A 17,274-nucleotide genomic window follows, 5' to 3' on the forward strand; every position below is an offset into this window, starting at 1 on the left:
AGCTAAGATCATTTGTTCATTGAACTAAAATCACCTGCTCAAAATGACACAACATAACATCAAAGTATTATCATTTCAAAATGCAATTCACACATTACATCTGAAATGACTGTCTATTCATTTCTTTACAATGATCGAACTATCAATTGATACAATTGCTCAAAATGAAACTGACAAACAATATTCAATGTTTAGCTCTGTCATGCCCTGGCCATAGATAGGCTTTTATTCTCTATTTTGGTTAAGCCAGGGTGTGACTAGGATAGGCATTCTAGTTTCTTTATTTCTATGTTTTCTGTTTCTATGTTTTGGCCGGGTATGGTTCTCAATCAGGGACAGCTGTCTATCGTTGTCTCTGATTGGGAATCATACTTAGGCAGCCTGTTTTTCCACCTTGGTTGTGGGTAGTTGTCTGTGTTAGTGGCCTGTATAGCCCTAGTCAGCTTCACGTTCGTTTTTGGTATTTCTTGTTTTGTTGGCGACATTTATAACTTTAAAAGAAATGTACGCTCACCACGCTGCACCTTGGTTCTGTCATTTCCGTGACGACGTTCATGACCCACCACAAACGGACATAGCAGCGTGGTAAGGAGGACTGGACATGGGAGGAAATGGGAAAGGATCTTGGACGTGGGAGGAGATCCTGGCGGGAAAGGATCGCCTGCCGTGCGAGCAGGTGGAAGCAGGATTACACGGGCCCAGGATTACACAGGGTCGAGGCTGGCACGAAAGACCGAGAGGCCACTCCAAAGAATTTTGGGGGGGAAGCACACGAGGAGATTGGCTGAGTCAGGTTGGAGACCTGAGCCAACTCCTCGTGCTTACCGTAGCGAGCGTGGTACTGGTCAGGCACCGTGTTATGCGGTGGAGCGCACGGCATCTCCAGTGCGCGTTCACAGCCCAGTGCGCTACATTCCAGCTCCCCGCATCGGCCGGGCTAGAGTGGGCATCCAGCCAGGACGGATGGTGCCGGCTCAGCGCATCTGGCCGCCAGTGCGTCTCTACGGCCCATGATATCCTGCGCCGGCTCTGCGAACTGTGTCTCCGGTGCATCTGCACATCCCAGTGCGTCCTGTGCCAGCTTCCCGCCTTTGCCGGGCGAAGGTAACCATCCAGCCAGGACGGGTTGTGCAGGCTCCACGCTCGAGACCTCCAGTGCGCCTCCACGGCCCAGTGTATCCGGTGCCTGCTTCAAGAACCAGGCCTCCAGTATGTCTCCCCAGCCTGGTGAGTCCTATGCCTGCTCCCAGAACCAGGCCTCCTGTATGTCTCCCCAGCCTGGTAAGCCCTGTGGCAGCTCCACGCACCAGGCTGTCCATACGTCTCCTCACTCCAGTGATGATCCATGGCACGAAGCCTCCAGTGATGATCCATGGCACAAAGCCTCCAGTGATGATCCATGGCACGAAGCCTCCAGTGATGATCCATGGCTAGAAGCCTCCAGTGATGATTCATGGCACGAAGCCTCCAGTATTGATCCGCGGTCCAGAGCCTGCAGCAACGGTCTCCAGTCCGGAGCCTCCAGCGACGGTCTCCAGTCCGGAGCCTCCAGCGACGGTCTCCAGTCCGGAGCCTCCAGCGACGGTCTCCAGTCCGGAGCCTCCAACGACGGACTCCAGTCCGGAGCCTCCGGCGACGGCCTCCAGTCCGGAGCCTCCGGCGAGGGTCCCCAGTCCGGGGCCTGCGGCGAGGGTCCCCAGTCCGGGGCCTGCAGCGAGGGTCCCCAGTCCGGTTTAGTGCTTGTATATGTAATAATCTCAACCCACCCAGTTCATATTCATTATATAGATGGGCATGCTTTGTCTTGTCTAGTTCAGCATCCCAGATAAAGCAACATATTTTTTCCTCATATGATCTGAAAAGCTCATCAGCAGGAGTAGGCAACGCCAATAGTAAGTGAGTAAACTGAGATGTTAATCAGTGTAATTATTCCATAAGTAGAAAGGAATTTACCTCTCCATGGTTGCAGGATCTAGTCTATTTTTACCAGTCTTCTATTCAAAGTCATTGTGGAGAGCTCTTCTATATCTTTTTTTATATGAATACCAAGTATTCTTCACCCTATTCAATTCTGTCTCTACCCATCAGTTTTCCTCTCTGATGGATCTCTTATTCAATCCCTCTCTACGATACGTTACATTTTTTAATTGAGCAGACGAGACTTACAGTTATGAGTGCATACATTTTTCATACTGGTCCCCCAAGGGAATCAAACACACAACCTTTACATTGCAAGTGGCATGCTCTACCAACTGAACCAAACGGGGCACCATCGTGTTTTATTTATTACTCTGTTCCTCTTTGGCTGAGGTGTCTGATGGCTATGAGATTTAACTGTAGAGGTTTGCAGCATCACTGAGGAGGTGTACGTCCAGGATCAATACACAGGTTGGAACCGTTTACAAAGGGAAACAGACTAAAGCAGAATCTAATGTGTGGTTGCAGAATGCTGCAAAGTACAGCTGCTCTTGAACATGGCCTTGAGAAGTGCCCATAGAACTAAAGTGAGACACTTTAAAGGGTGTAGCATTGTTATCAATGCTAATTGTTCAGGTGAACGTCAAACAACTTTGAACGTCACACAACTTTGCCTTTCTGAACGAAGCCTCGTTCTGCTTTTTGGCTTGGCGTCACTGATGCAGGTGTTTGGAAGGGAGGGAGGGAGATAGAGTGAGGGATGGCATAGAGGGAGGGATGTGATGTCTACTCCTATGGCAAGGACATTATTGGTACTGGCTACCTCTATATTAGTCAATACTCAACCTCTTGTTGTCAGCCAGTGAAGTAATCCAAGCCTTCTAAGTCATCCTTTCTAGTGTAATATAGATTGACGATGCTTTCATCTTCCAGTAATTGTGTTAAATAATAATATGTCACTTAGATTATGCTTTTCTCCCAAGTGATTTACAGTACAGTGAGTGCATAAATGTTACATATATAATCCATGCGGGAATTGACTCAACGACCTTGGTGTTGCTGGTGCCACAATCTTACTAACTGAACCACACATTACCTGTGCTTTTCTTCTCCTACAAGCTTATTCCCTTGCAGGAAAATGAAAACAACATCTTTTTATGCAGACTAGTATCTTCCCACAACCTTAGCTAATTTGGTTCTGGGTGCCGAGATGGTGTAAGTACCAGCTACCTAAAGCATAGATAAAAGCACCTAAACTTTCCTCAGTGAAACTGTGACCAGTGTTCCTTCCCATGAACTTTGAACCCTCCTGTCTGTCACAGATATTACGCAACACATCCATCTGAGAACAAACATTTAATGACATCCCATGACACCACAGGAGGGGTCAAAAGTAGTTTTAACTCAATTCTCCTCAGTCCTGTCAATTTATGCTGCAGGTAGGCCTCGGTCTGAGTCAATGGGAGATACCGGTGATGCTTTTGAGATAAAATATACTTCCTGTAACATGGTATTTGATAGTGAAATATCTTGTTGTTATACTAAAAGAGAAACCCTACCACTGATTTCTATAAGGGACATCTTTTTTTTCCTTTGGTTACACAACAGCTGCCTGCAACAGATCTATTTTACAGAAACCATATAAAATATCCATGTAGCATATACTGATTTACATAATCTGCCAGTGCATGTGTCATCTCTGTTGATATGCTGACACTGGGATAAAAGTATTTATTTTACCAGGTAAGTTGACTGTGAACACATTCTTTACAGCAACGACCTGGGGAATAGTTACAGGAGAGAGGGGGGGGGGGGGGGGGGAATGAGCCAATTGGAAGCTTGGGATGATTAGGTGGCCATGATGGTATGAGGGCCAGATTGGGAATTTAGCCAGGACACCGGGGTTAGCACCCCTACGATAAGTGCAATGGAATCTTTAGTGACCACAGAGAGTCAGGACACCCGTTTCATGTCCCATCTGGAAAACAGCAACCTACACAGGGCAATGTCCCCAATCGCTACCATGGGGCATTGAGATATTGTTTTGTAGACCAGAGGAAAGAGTGCCTCCTACTGGCCCTCCAACACCACTTCATGCAGCATCTGGTCTCCGATCCAGGGACCAGTCTTGCTAAACTTCAGAGGCAAGCCAGCAGTGTGATGCAGGGTGGTATGCTGCTGGCACTGGTATAACCACTGGGATAAAGGCACTGGGATAAAGACACTGACATAAAATACTGGAATAAAGGTATTGGGATAAAGGCCCTTTTCTTCAGGTAAGCTATAGCCAAATAACTGAAAAATAGTATTTGCATGTAAGCCAAACCTTCTCTTCATCCTGAGTTAGTGGTAAATCGAATCATTACGGATACCAACAGGAACGAGAGACAGACAGTCCCACTCTGCCCGCGCGCCTCAGAACAATTATTGGAGAGAGATGCTCCTCGCGTGCAGCAGTAGTGGAGGAGAGGGACGTGACAGCCCATCCGCTTAGATCGCTCACACACACACACACACACAGCAACACAGACGCCCCCATCCACGCGCAATCGGTCTACTCGTTTCCCGCCGGCTGGACCTCCCGCATGCCTGAGCCAGTGCGTGGAGGCGAGACTAGCCTACTGTACCGCCAGCACCCGTGCGGCGAGGAGTTGCTTGCAGCGCAGACTAGACAGCGTACCAGTCGGGAAGGACCCCGCACGTCGTGGACAAAATAGACCATAGGTCGATATATGTTCCCCCGCGTGGATGGATGGTCAGAGAGAGAAAACAACCCGAACCTGTGGTGCAGAACTGGCTTTTCAGGCTACCTTTGATTCAACGCATTTTATTGGTGAGTGCAATATTGGATGACTGATATTGTTGTGGATTTAATATCATTATTGCTAGGCTATAGATAGATAGATTTTGCATGCACAAATCATTTAATTCAATAAATAACCAAAGCCTATATAGCCTAGCTATCCGATTAATACATCTGGAATCCGATTGAATAGGATCGAAAGGCTTTCTCTCCAAAATCCCTGTCCTTGTACCAGGACACAAATGCATAAAGGAGAGTGGAACGGGGTATATGTTTCCTACTGCCCTTGTAACGGTGGGGGTCTCGGACGCTCTCTGTTTGTCCATAATATCCTATGCAGTGTGTGGGCCACTGGGTTTTGTGGTGGTGGTGGTGGTGGGAGGGGGGGGGTCTCCCCTTAAATGGGCAGGGGGAGAAATAACGCTTTTCCGCTTTTAGGAGGACAAGTGAGTTGATCATCAAAAGCGACCAAGGTCTATTTTGGAGAGGAAAAGAAAAGTACCGGCCTCATTTAACGCGAGCAGTCTCTCAACCATCCTGTTGTCATGGTTACTGCTGAAGGAGGTTGGGAGAATATCACTGCATCTAGGCTGTGCTCTTGCTCTGTGTGTGTGAATGAGATAGTGCGAGTATGTGTAGCCTATGTGAGTAGTCTGTGTTGTGTTTCTGTATTTTTATGCTTTTCGAGGGCACACATTTCGTGAGTGTGGCTTGGAGAAGGTTTTCCCTGTGCTTTGGATCCCGCAAGAGATGGATGGTTTGGAACAGGTGCCTGATAACAGTCCTCTCACCCCTGAACCATGAGCCATTGTTATCTTAATTATAGTATTTACTCGTCTAGTCTAAATCCATTTAATAACGCTTATTGGGACGTCAAGTCTCCTGTCCTGAAAACGTGGGCTCATTTGAATAAACGTTTCTTTTAGAGACATATTGTTAACCGTCTCTCTCGAGGCAAGTGCTTCTCTTCTCGCAAATTAATTCAGCCTGAGAATCGAGGCGTCAGACATCCAGACACCCCTGCACCAGCCAGCCCACAGACATAAGACGCCGCCGAACATGCGTTCTTTCTTTCTTTCTCTCTCTCTCTCTCTCTCTCTCCCTCCCCCCACTCTCTCTCTCATCCTTCTTTTTCCGTATATTTTCTAGGAAAAAAGTGAATAAGCAGCAAATAAAAAAATTGCATTGGTGTTATAAATAAGATTGATGCCAGGGAATGAATTTGATGAAGTCATTGCAAAGCGCTATAATGACACAGTGCAACAAGACGTCGGACTTTGATGCACTAGAAGTGACTTATCGGGGGTGATTTGTGAGATGCTGATTTGCACGGTTCACTGGGCTATAGTGCATAGTAGGGCGGTTAGTATTCGTCTGCGTTAAGAACCAGTGACATGTCGGTGCTGGGGAAGAAAGACTGTCACCCAGCCAGCATAGCCAGTCTACTGCATTGTGTGTGTGTGTGTGTGTGTGTGTGTGTGTGTGTGTGTGTGTGTGTGTGTGTGTGTGTGTGTGTGTGTGTGTGTGTGTGTGTGTGTGTGTGTGTGTGTGTGTTGGCTGCAGTGCAGTGGTGTGCATATAAAGGGTTAGTAGGTCATCTGGTAGATCCAGAATGACTGCAGTATGTGATGTGGTTTTCTTGCTGTGAGAGGGGGGAGAAAGAGGGGGACAAGAAAGACAAACACACACTCATCTTAGCAGTATTTATGTCGAGTAGATAGATTTCAGTGGTAGTTCTCAGTAGTAGTTCTCAGTAGTAGTTCTCAGTTGTAGATCTCAGTAGTAGTCCTCAGTAGCAGTTCTCAGTAGCAGTTCTCAGTAGCAGTTCTCAGTTGTAGTTCTCAGTTGTAGTTCTCAGTAGCAGATCTCAGTAGTAGTTCTCAGTAGTAGTAGTAGTTCTCAGTAGTAGTAGTTCTCAGTAGTAGTTCTCAGTAGTAGTTCTCAGTAGTAGTAGTTCTCAGTAGTAGTTCTCAGTAATAGTTCTCAGTAGCAGTTCTCAGTAGCAGTTCTCAGTAATAGTTCTCAGTAGCAGTTCTCAGTAGCAGTTCTCAGTTGTAGATCTCAGTAGTAGTCCTCAGTAGTAGATTGCAGTAGTAGTTCTCAGTGGCAGATCTCAGTAGTAGTTCTCAGAAGCAGTTCTCAGATGTAGTTCTCAGTAGTAGATTTTAGTAGAAGGTCTCAATAGTAGTTCTCAGTATTAGTTCTCTGTAGCAGTTCTCAGTAGCAGTTCTCAGTAGGAGTTCTCAGTAGGAGTTCTCAGTAGTAGTTTGCAGTAGTAGATCTCTGCAGTAGTTCTCAGCAACAGTTCTCAGTAGTAGTTCTCAGTAGTAGTTCTCAGTAGTAGTTCTCAGTAGCAGTTCTCAGTAATCGTTCTCAGTAGCAGTTCTCAGTAATCGTTCTCAGTAGCAGTTCTCAGTAATCGTTCTCAGTAGCAGTTCTCAGTAATCGTTCTCAGTAGCAGTTCTCAGTAGCAGTTCTCAGTTGTAGTTCTCAGTAGCAGTTCTCAGTAATCGTTCTCAGTAGCAGTTCTCAGTAGCAGTTCTCAGTAGCAGTTCTCAGTAGCAGTTCTCAGGGGTAGTCCTCAGTAGTAGATTGCAGTAGTAGTTCTCAGTAGCAGATCTCAGTAGTAGTTCTCAGAAGCAGTTCTCAGATTGTAACGGCTTTCTTCCAGGGGTGAAGGAGAGGACCAAAGTGCAGCGCGGCTAGTGTTCAACATGTTTAATTAAAGAACAAGTGAAACACTACAAATAACATACAAAATAACAAATGTGAAAAAACCGAGACAGACCTATCTGGTGCAGACAAAACACAGAGACAGGAAACAACCACCCACAATCCCCAACACAAAACAAGCCACCTTTATATGATTCTCAATCAGGGACAACGATTGACAGCTGTCTCTGATTGAGAACCATATTAGGCTGAACACAGAAACAGACGAACTAGACACACAACATATAATTTCCACCCAGCTCACGTCCTGACCAACACTAAACAAGCAAAACACATAAGAACTCTGGTCAGGACGTTACACAGATGTAGTTCTCAGTAGTAGATTTTAGTAGAAGGTCTCAATAGTAGTTCTCTGTAGCAGTTCTCTGTAGCAGTTCTCAGTAGCAGTTCTCAGTAGCAGTTCTCAGTAGCAGTTCTCAGTAGTAGTTCTCAGTAGTAGTTCTCAGTAGTAGTTCTCAGTAGTAGTTTGCAGTAGTAGATCTCTGCAGTAGTTCTCAGCAACAGTTCTCAGCAACAGTTCTCAGTAGTCGTTCTCAGTTGTATTTATTAGTAGTATATCTCAGTAGAAGTTCTCAGTAGCAGTTCTCAGTAGTAGATTTCAGTAGTAGTTCGCAGTGGCAGTTCTCAGTAGTAGTTCTCAGTAATAGTTCTCAGTATCAGTTCTGAGTAGTAAATTTCACTAGTAGTTCAAATTGGCAGTTCTCAGTAGCAGTCCTTTGTAGTAGTTCTCAGTAGTAGTTCTCATTAGTAATTCTCAGTAGCAGTTCTCAGTAGCAGTTCTCAGTTGTAGATCTCAGTAGTAATTCTCAGTAGCAGTTCTCAGTAGCAGTTCTCAGTTGTAGATCTCCGTAGTAGTCCTTAGTTGTAGATCTCAGTAGTAGTTCTCAGTAGTTGAAAGATTAGTGGAATCTATGTGGGTAGCTGGACAGGTAGGATGACTGACAGTGAAGGTGAACAGGTAGTCACGTGTCAGGTGACAGAAGAATGGATGAGACTGAGGCAGGAATTCCTTTAACCATAAAGTGGTATATTTACTGAGTAGTCTGTGCTGCATAACAAAGGAAACAAAATAACACGTATCCAATCAAATTCATAATCACAAAGATCAAATCATAACAATCATTCATTATTAACATAATTAGGGAATTCATGAATCCAGTTAATTAAGAAGTCAATAGTAATCACCTGTGAGTCATTTAGGCTCTTAACTATTTCACATAAATCATGAAATAAATACAAACAGTGAATGGTCATTCAATCTATAATCTCCTTTAGTTTGATATCAAAGTCGATCAGTTAGCAAACAATGACATTTCTCATTTCATCCTTTCAATTGGTCTTCATGTGTACATGGAATTAATTTAATTACATATTAAACATATCGATTGCATAATTGGCCTATGAGGATCTGTATGATCATTTACAATTCACATTACACAATATGTTTGAAGCGTGCGCTCCAAGCCACGCTCCGCGATAACAACTATAAACAATAACTGATAGCCCACACTCCCGCTCGCAACAGATAGTTTAGATGAAAGGTAAGAGTCGGTGGACTTACGTGGATTCATGGACGCACAGAACTTCTGGAGCAGACGGAGTTAAGGAAGAGAAAGCAGCGAGATCAGGCGATGCCGTTTTCCTCCTTTTATGTGGATGAGATCTGTCGGTCATTGCCACCTGACCTAATTAAAGCGCTCTGGCCCAGCTGAGTAAGTGGCCATGAATTAAAGGATTATTCCACCAACTCCATGGGCCTTTTCTACAGCCACCCTGGAAATTTGTTAAATTCCACACTCCTCAGAAAGGCTCATTGCTCCCCGTCCTCCGTCATCTCAGGGAGAGGAATTAGTCGAGCAACTGGCCTAATATATGTTCGGTTCTTTACCTGGATCTCTACTGATCTAACGCGACCATCGATCCCAGGCATGGTCTTATGGATACGTCCCACCGGCCAGGAGGCTCGAGGCAGCTGAGGGTCCACCACCATTACTACTTGGCCAGTTTCCAGGCTGGCCATTTCTCTCCGCCATTTCCCTCTGTGCTGTAGGTTTGGTAGGTAATCCCGAATGAATCGGGCCCAGAAATGGTCAGCCAAGATCTGGCTGTGTCGCCACTGGCGTCTGCCAACGAGGTTGGTATCAGCATACATGGCTTGAGGAAGTGACGCATCTCGGCGTCCCATCAAGAGCATATTCGGTGTAACCGGATCGGGGTCAGCGATATCTGCAGAGAGATATCCCAAGGGTTTGGAGTTCAATATCCCTTCCACCTCTATCAGGACGGTCCGCAAGACAGTTTCAGTGACAGTTTGGTCCCCCAGGACGACTCGTAAGGCCGTCTTTACAGATTTGATCTCTCGCTCCCATGTTCCTCCAAAATGAGGAGCTCCTGGAGGGTTAAATTTGAATAAGATTTGTTGGTCCATCAGCTGATCCTGAAGGCTGGGTTCCATGGCTTGGAAGGCTTCCTCCAACCTGGCTTCTCCTGCCTTGAAGTTTGTGCCTCTGTCAGCCAGGATCTCGTAGGGTTTCCCCCGTCGGGAGATAAACCGCCGTAGGGCCATGAGGAAGGCTTCAGTATCCAAACTCTCCAGTAGGTCCAGGTGGACACACCTAGTCGTCAAACACTTGAATAGAATGCCCCAGCGCTTTTCCACTCGACGACCTAGCTTGATCGTCAAGGGGCCAAAGCAATCTACTCCGGTTGACCAGAAGGGTGGTTTGAGAAGGCGCAAGCGAGCAGGGGGTAAATCTGCCATTTTGGGCACAGTGGCTCCAGCCTGCCATCTCTGACATTCTACGCAGGCGTATTGGTGCTTACGAATGGCTCCTCGTCCTCCAAGTATCCAGTACTTCCGCCTCATCTCCCCATAGACCCTCTCTGGCCCTGGGTGGAGAAGCTTTTCATCATAACTCTTGATGAGGAGCCTGGTAAGAGGGTGTCTGGAGTCAAGGATAATTGGGTGGATAGCATCGGGGTCCAAAACTTCTGCTCGGCGCAGCCTCCATCCTCCTCTGGCAACCACAACACGGGCTGTACTCCCACTACTGCGTGGAACGGAGCGATGCCTGGTGAAGAATCCTGAGCTTGCTGAAGTTCATAACCGGGAGATTCATAACCTTGTGAAGGCAGGCTATGTCACAAAAGTGACCGCTCATGAAGAGGGAAACCCACTCAGCGAATCCTGGTATCTCCCTCACCATGTTATCCAGCAACACGGTGGGAAGTACAGACTTGTCTTCAACTGTTCATTCCAAGCTGCTGGTCAAAGCCTGAATGACTGTCTACTCCCGGGACCAACCTTAGGTCCTTCCTTGCTCGGTGTCCTTCTCCGGTTCCGGCAGCACTCTACAGCCATCAGTGGAGACATCAAAGCCATGTTTCATCAGATTCGTCTCCTGCCTTCCGACACCACACTGCTCCGGTTCATATGGCGAGATATGGAACGAGACGCAGAGCCCACCATCTATGAATGGCAAGTACTCCCATTTGGCACCACCTGCAGTCCTTGCTGTGCCATATACGCTCTGCAGAGACACGCACGGGAGCACCCAGACAGTGACCCAGAAGTATGGGATTCAGTGGAAAATGCCTTCTATGTGGATAACTGCTTACAGAGCATCCCATCCACGGCTGAAGCGAAAGCACTCCTCGATAAAGTACGGAATCTCCTGTCCAAAGGGGGATTTGAGGTCCGACAGTGGGCGAGTAACAGAGCGGAGGTTATCCAGCACCTCCCGCCACAAGCTAAGTCCAGTAGCAGTGAACTCTGGCTATCGCAGTCTGGTGCTAACCCACAAGAGCCCACTCTAGGACTGAGATGGAGCTGCATACCAGATACCCTTGGGTACAAGCACCGCTCAGCCCTGAGTACCAAAACCCCCACTCTGCGCACCATCTATCGGACACTGGCCAGTCAATACGATCCCCTTGGGTATATCCTGCCATACACAACCCGGGCCAAAGTCTTAGTCCAGGACCTGTGGCAGACCAAGAGGGACTGGGATGAACCGATCCATCCGGCTCGAAGGACCATTGAAAGATTAGTAGAATCTATGTGGGTAGCTGGACAGGTAGGATGACTGACAGTGAAGGTGAACAGGTGGTCACGTGTCAGGTGACAGAAGAATGGATGAGACTGAGGCAGGAATTCCTTTAACCATAAAGTGGTATATTTACTGAGTAGTCTGTGCTGCATAACAAAGGAAACAAAATAACACGTATCCAATCAAATTCATAATCACAAAGATCAAATCATAACAATCATTCATTATTAACATAATTAGGGAATTCATGAATCCAGTTAATTAAGAAGTCAATAGTAATCACCTGTGAGTCATTTAGGCTCTTAACTATTTCACATAAATCATGAAATAAATACAAACAGTGAATGGTCATTCAATCTATAATCTCCTTTAGTTTGATATCAAAGTCGATCAGTTAGCAAACAATGACATTTCTCATTTCATCCTTTCAATTGGTCTTCATGTGTACATGGAATTAATTTAATTACATATTAAACATATCGATTGCATAATTGGCCTATGAGGATCCGTATGATCATTTACAATTCACGTTACACAATATGTTTGAAGCGTGCGCTCCAAGCCACGCTCCGCGATAACAACTATAAACAATAACTGATAGCCCACACTCCCGCTCGCAACAGATAGTTTAGATGAAAGGTAAGAGTCGGTGGACTTACGTGGATTCATGGACGCACAGAACTTCTGGAGCAGACGGAGTTAAGGAAGAGAAAGCAGCGAGATCAGGCGATGCCGTTTTCCTCCTTTTATGTGGATGAGATCTGTCGGTCATTGCCACCTGACCTAATTAAAGCGCTCTGGCCCAGCTGAGTAAGTGGCCATGAATTAAAGGATTATTCCACCAACTCCATGGGCCTTTTCTACAGTAGTAGATTGCAGTAGTAGTTCTCAGAAGCAGTTCTCAGTAGCAGTTCTCAGTAGTAGTTCTCAGTAGTAGATTGCAATAGTAGTTCTCAGAAGCAGTTCTCAGTAGCAGTTCTCAGTAGCAGTTCTCAGTAGTAGTTCTCAGTAGTAGTTCTCAGTAGTAGTTCTCAGTAGTAGTTTGCAGTAGTAGTTCTCAGCAACAGTTCTCAGCAGTTGTTCTCAGTAGTCGTTCTCAGTAGTAGATTTCAGTAGTAGTTTTCTGTGGCGGTTCTCAGTGGTAGTTCTCAATAGCAGTTCTCAGTAGTAGTACTCAGTAGTACATTTCAGTAGTTGTTCTCAGTAGTAGATTTCAGCAGTCGTTCTCAGTAGTAGATTTCAGTAGTAGTTCTCCGTGGCGGTTCTCAGTGGTAGATCTCAACAGCACTTCTCAGTAGCAGTTCTCAGAAGTAGATTTCAGTTTTAGTTCTCAGTAGAAGTTCTCAGTATCGGTTCTCAATAGTAAGTCTCAGTAGCAGTTCTCAGTAGGGGTTCTCAGTAGAAATTTCAGTAGTAGTTCTCAGTAGTATTTCTCAGTAGCAGTTCTTAGTAGTAATTCTCAGTAGAGGAATTCAGTTGTACTTCTCAGGAGTATTTCTCAGTAGTAGTTCTCAGTTGTAGTTCTTAGTAGTATTTCTCAGTAGCAGTTCTCAGTAGGTGTTCTCAGTAGGGGTTCTCAGTAGCAGTTCTCAGTAGTAGTTCTCAATAGTAGTTCTCTGCAGCAGTTCTCAGCAGCAGTTCTCAGTAGTAGTTCTGTGTAGTATTTCTCAGTAGCAGTTCTCAGTAGCAGTTCTCAGTAGAAGTTCTTAGTAGTAGTTCTCAGTAGCAGTTCAATAGCAAGGCTATGCTCACTGAGTCTGTACATAGTCAAAGATTTCCTTAATTTTGAGCCAGTCACAGTGGTCAGGTATTCTGCCATTGTGTACTCTCTGTTTAGGGCCAAATAGCATTCGAGTTTGCTCTGTGTTTTTTGTAAATTCTTTCCAATGTGTCAAGTAATTATCATTTTTTTATCATGATTTGGTTGGGTCTAATTGTGTTTCTTTTCTGGGGCTCTGTGGGGTGTGTTAGTGTTTGTGAACAGAGCCCCAGGACCAGCTTGCCTAGGGGCCTCTTTTCCAGGTTCAGTTGTCTGTAGTTGATGGCTTTGTTGTGGAAGGTGTGGAAAATCGCTTATTTTTAGGTGGTTGTAGAATTGAATGTCTCTTTTCTGGATTTTGATAATTAGCGGGTATCGGCCAATCAAGCTACAGCACGCACACGCACACACACACACACACACACACACACACACACACACACACACAGTGCATAACAATGTGATGTGGGGTATGGGCATTGGGTACAGGTGCACATCTGCCAGCTCCTCAGCAGTGGGACTCTTAGTGCTGCTCTACATAGCTGTCTTCCTGTTTGGACTCTTAGTGCTGCTCTACATAGCTGTCTTCCTGTTTGGACTCTTAGTGCTGCTCTACATAGTTGTCTTCCTGTTTGGACTCTTAGTGCTGCTCTACATAGTTGTCTTCCTGTTTGGACTCTTAGTGCTGCTCTACATAGCTGTCTTCCTGTTTGGACTCTTAGTGCTGCTCTACATAGCTGTCTTCCTGTTTGGACTCTTAGTGCTGCTCTACATAGCTGTCTTCCTGTTTGGACTCTTAGTGCTGCTCTACATAGCTGTCTTCCTGTTTGGACTCTTAGTGCTGCTCTACATAGCTGTCTTCCTGTTTGGACTCTTAGTGCTGCTCTACATAGCTGTCTTCCTGTTTGGACTCTTAGTGCTGCTCTACATAGCTCTCTTCCTGTTTGGACTCTTAGTGCTGCTCTACATAGCTGTCTTCCAGTTTGGACTCTTAGTGCTGCTCTACATAGCTGTCTTCCTGTTTGGACTCTTAGTGCTGCTCTACATAGTTGTCTTCCTGTTTGGACTTTTAGTGCTGCTCTACATAGATGTCTTCCTGTTTGGACTCTTAGTGCTGCTCTACATAGCTGTCTTTCTGTTTGGATTCTTAGTGGTGCTCTACATAGCTGTCTTCCTGTTTGGACTCTTAGTGCTGCTCTACATAGCTGTCTTCCTGTTTGGACTCTTAGTGCTGCTCTACATAGTTGTCTTCCTGTTTGGACTCTTAGTGCTGCTCTACATAGTTGTCTTCCTGTTTGGACTCTTAGTGCTGCTCTACATAGCTGTCTTTCTGTTTGGACTCTTAGTGCTGCTCTACATAGCTGTCTTCCTGTTTGGACTCTTAGTGCTGCTCTACATAGCTGTCTTCCTGTTTGGACTCTTAGTGATGCTCTACATAGCTGTCTTCCTGTTTGGACTCTTAGTGCTGCTCTACATAGCTGTCTTCCTGTTTGGACTCTTAGTGCTGCTCTACATAGCTGTCTTCCTGTTTGGCGAGTCACACTCAACAACACTGTCAACAACATGACTGAGAGCGTAGGTGTGTGTGTGTGTGTGTGTGTGTGTGTGTGTGTGTGTGTGTGTGTGTGTGTGTGTGTGTGTGAGTGTGAGTGTGAGTGTGAGTGTGAGTGTGAGTGTGAGTGTGAGTGTGAGTGTGTGTGTGTGTGTGTGTGAGAGAAAGAGATTACATAAGTGTTTCATTGTATGTAGATGTCTTTCCATCCATGTGTTTGAATCTTTTAGTTGTCTGCATTTGAGTTTGGTGATGTGTGTGATAACATAACACTATCTATATAAATGTGTGTGCCTAGGCATGTCATTCATGTGTATGTCCTTCATGTGGCAATCATGATGTCTTTTAATTTTAGTCTGCTCTTTACTTTAGCCTGGTCCATAGGGTTGGGGAGTTCAGCCTGGTCCGTAGGGTTGGGGGGTTCAGCCTGGTCCGTAGGGTTGGGGGGTTCAGCCTGGTCCGTAGGGTTGGGGGGTTCAGCCTGGTCCGTAGGCTTGTGGGGTTCAGCCTGGTCCGTAGGGTTGGGGGGTTCAGCCTGGTCCGTAGGGTTGGGGGGTTCAGCCTGGTCCGTAGGGTTGGGAGGTTCAGCCTGGTCCATAGGGTTGGGGGGTTCAGCCTGGTCCGTAGGGTTGGGGGGTTCAGCCTGGTCCGTAGGGTTGGGGGGTAAGCCTGGTCCGTAGGGTTGGGGGGTTCAGCCTGGTCCGTAGGGTTGGGAGGTTCAGCCTGGTCCGTAGGGTTGGGAGGTTCAGCCTGGTCCGTAGGGTTGGGAGGTTCAGCCTGGTCCGTAGGGTTGGGGGGTAAGCCTGGTCCGTAGGGTTGGGGGGTTCAGCCTGGTCCGTAGGGTTGGGAGGTTCAGCCTGGTCCGTAGGGTTGGGAGGTTCAGCCTGGTCCGTAGGGTTGGGGGGTTCAGCCTGGTCCGTAGGGTTGGGAGGTTCAGCCTGGTCCGTAGGGTTGGGAGGTTCAGCCTGGTCCGTAGGGTTGGGAGGTTCAGCCTGGTCCGTAGGGTTGGGAGGTTCAGCCTGGTCCTTAGGGTTGGGAGGTTCAGCCTGGTCCGTAGGGTTGGGAGGTTCAGCCTGGTCCGTAGGGTTGGGAGGTTCAGCCTGGTCCTTAGGGTTGGGAGGTTCAGCCTGGTCTATAGGGTTGGAAACATAAATGTAAGAAAATCATCAAATCACAACCGGCTCCAACACGTACCTCAAATCTGCTTACACCTACTAATGTAAAGCCGTAGGTTATCCGCCGGTCTATTAATTAAGGCTAGGGGTCCCGCTAGCGGGACAACATCCAATGAAACTGGAGGGCGCCCAATTCAAATAAATAATCATAAAAATTATGGATATTAAACATTTAGGTACATACAAGTGTCTTATATCGGTTAAAATCTTAAATTCTTGTTAATCTAACTGCACTGTCCGATTTACAGTAGGCTTTACAGCAAAAGCATGCCATGCAATTGTTTGAGGACGGCGCCCTACATATTTTTCCACCGGCACAGGTTTCATAAATTCACAAATAGCGATTAAATATTCACTTACTTTTTGAATGTCTTCCTCTGATTTGTCATCCAAAGGGTCCCAGCTACAACATGTAGTGTCGTTTTGTTAGATAAAATCCTTCTTTATATCCCAAAAAGTCAGTTTAGTCGGCACCATCGATTTGAGTAATCCACTCGTTCAACATGCAGAGAAAGGAATCCAAAAAGCTACCGCTAAACTTTGTTAAAACAAGTCAAAATACGTTTCTATTTAATCCTCAGATACCCTAAAATGTAATTAAACTATAATATTTCATACGGAAAGAAGTATGTTCAATAGGAAAGCGATATTAGCAGATGCGCGCATACACTGATTTCCAAGTCTGAGTTCCTGTACTAAAACTCATTATTCTTTCTTGTTTTGGAAGAAACAAGCCTAAAACCTTGAACAAAGACTACTGACACCCAGTGGAAGCCATCGGAATTGCATACTGGGAGCTATATTTATTTTTTTCCTATACATTCCATTGGAAGAGCATGGGCGCTCAAAAAATATTTTTTAAATCCATTTACTTTTTCTTTGGATTTTCTCCTACTGTGTTATAGTCTCCTACATTATTTTAACATTTCTACAAACTTCAGAGTGTTTTCTTTCCAATGGTACCAATTATATGCATATCCTGGCTTCAGGACCTGAGCAACAGGCAGTTTACTTTGGGCACGTAGGTCAGGCGGAAATTGAGAAAAATAGACCCTAGCCTGAAGAAGTTTTAATGCTGATGAATCAGCAGACAATGTGACGTCTGCACACAGAGACTCCGTCTTTATTAAAAACAATAAATGGGAAGATGGAATGGTGGCTCCTTCAAAATCTATTATAATTTCAGGAAGAGTACTTTGTTCCAAAAGCCTTGTTCTCTGTACAGTAACCAATTGTGTTACCACCAAACAATAACAGGTACACTGACTGCCAAAATAAAAGTCCAA

General features: G+C 45.8%; 1 protein-coding gene across 1 annotated transcript in view; it reads left to right on the forward strand.

Annotated features, from left to right (window-relative positions):
- The first annotated feature begins 4,283 nt into the window (after positions 1-4,283).
- The window catches only part of LOC129858335 (PH and SEC7 domain-containing protein 2-like), a 76,499-nt gene continuing 63,508 nt past the window's right edge, over positions 4,284-17,274 (forward strand). Inside the window, exon 1 of the mRNA XM_055927489.1 lies at positions 4,284-4,750. Coding sequence (XP_055783464.1) covers positions 4,666-4,750 — 85 coding nt within the window. The 5' untranslated portion in view covers positions 4,284-4,665. The remainder of the gene's footprint in view (positions 4,751-17,274) is intronic.

This window comes from Salvelinus fontinalis, chromosome 6 (assembly GCF_029448725.1).
Source record: "Salvelinus fontinalis isolate EN_2023a chromosome 6, ASM2944872v1, whole genome shotgun sequence".
NCBI classification, from domain to species: domain Eukaryota; kingdom Metazoa; phylum Chordata; class Actinopteri; order Salmoniformes; family Salmonidae; genus Salvelinus; species Salvelinus fontinalis.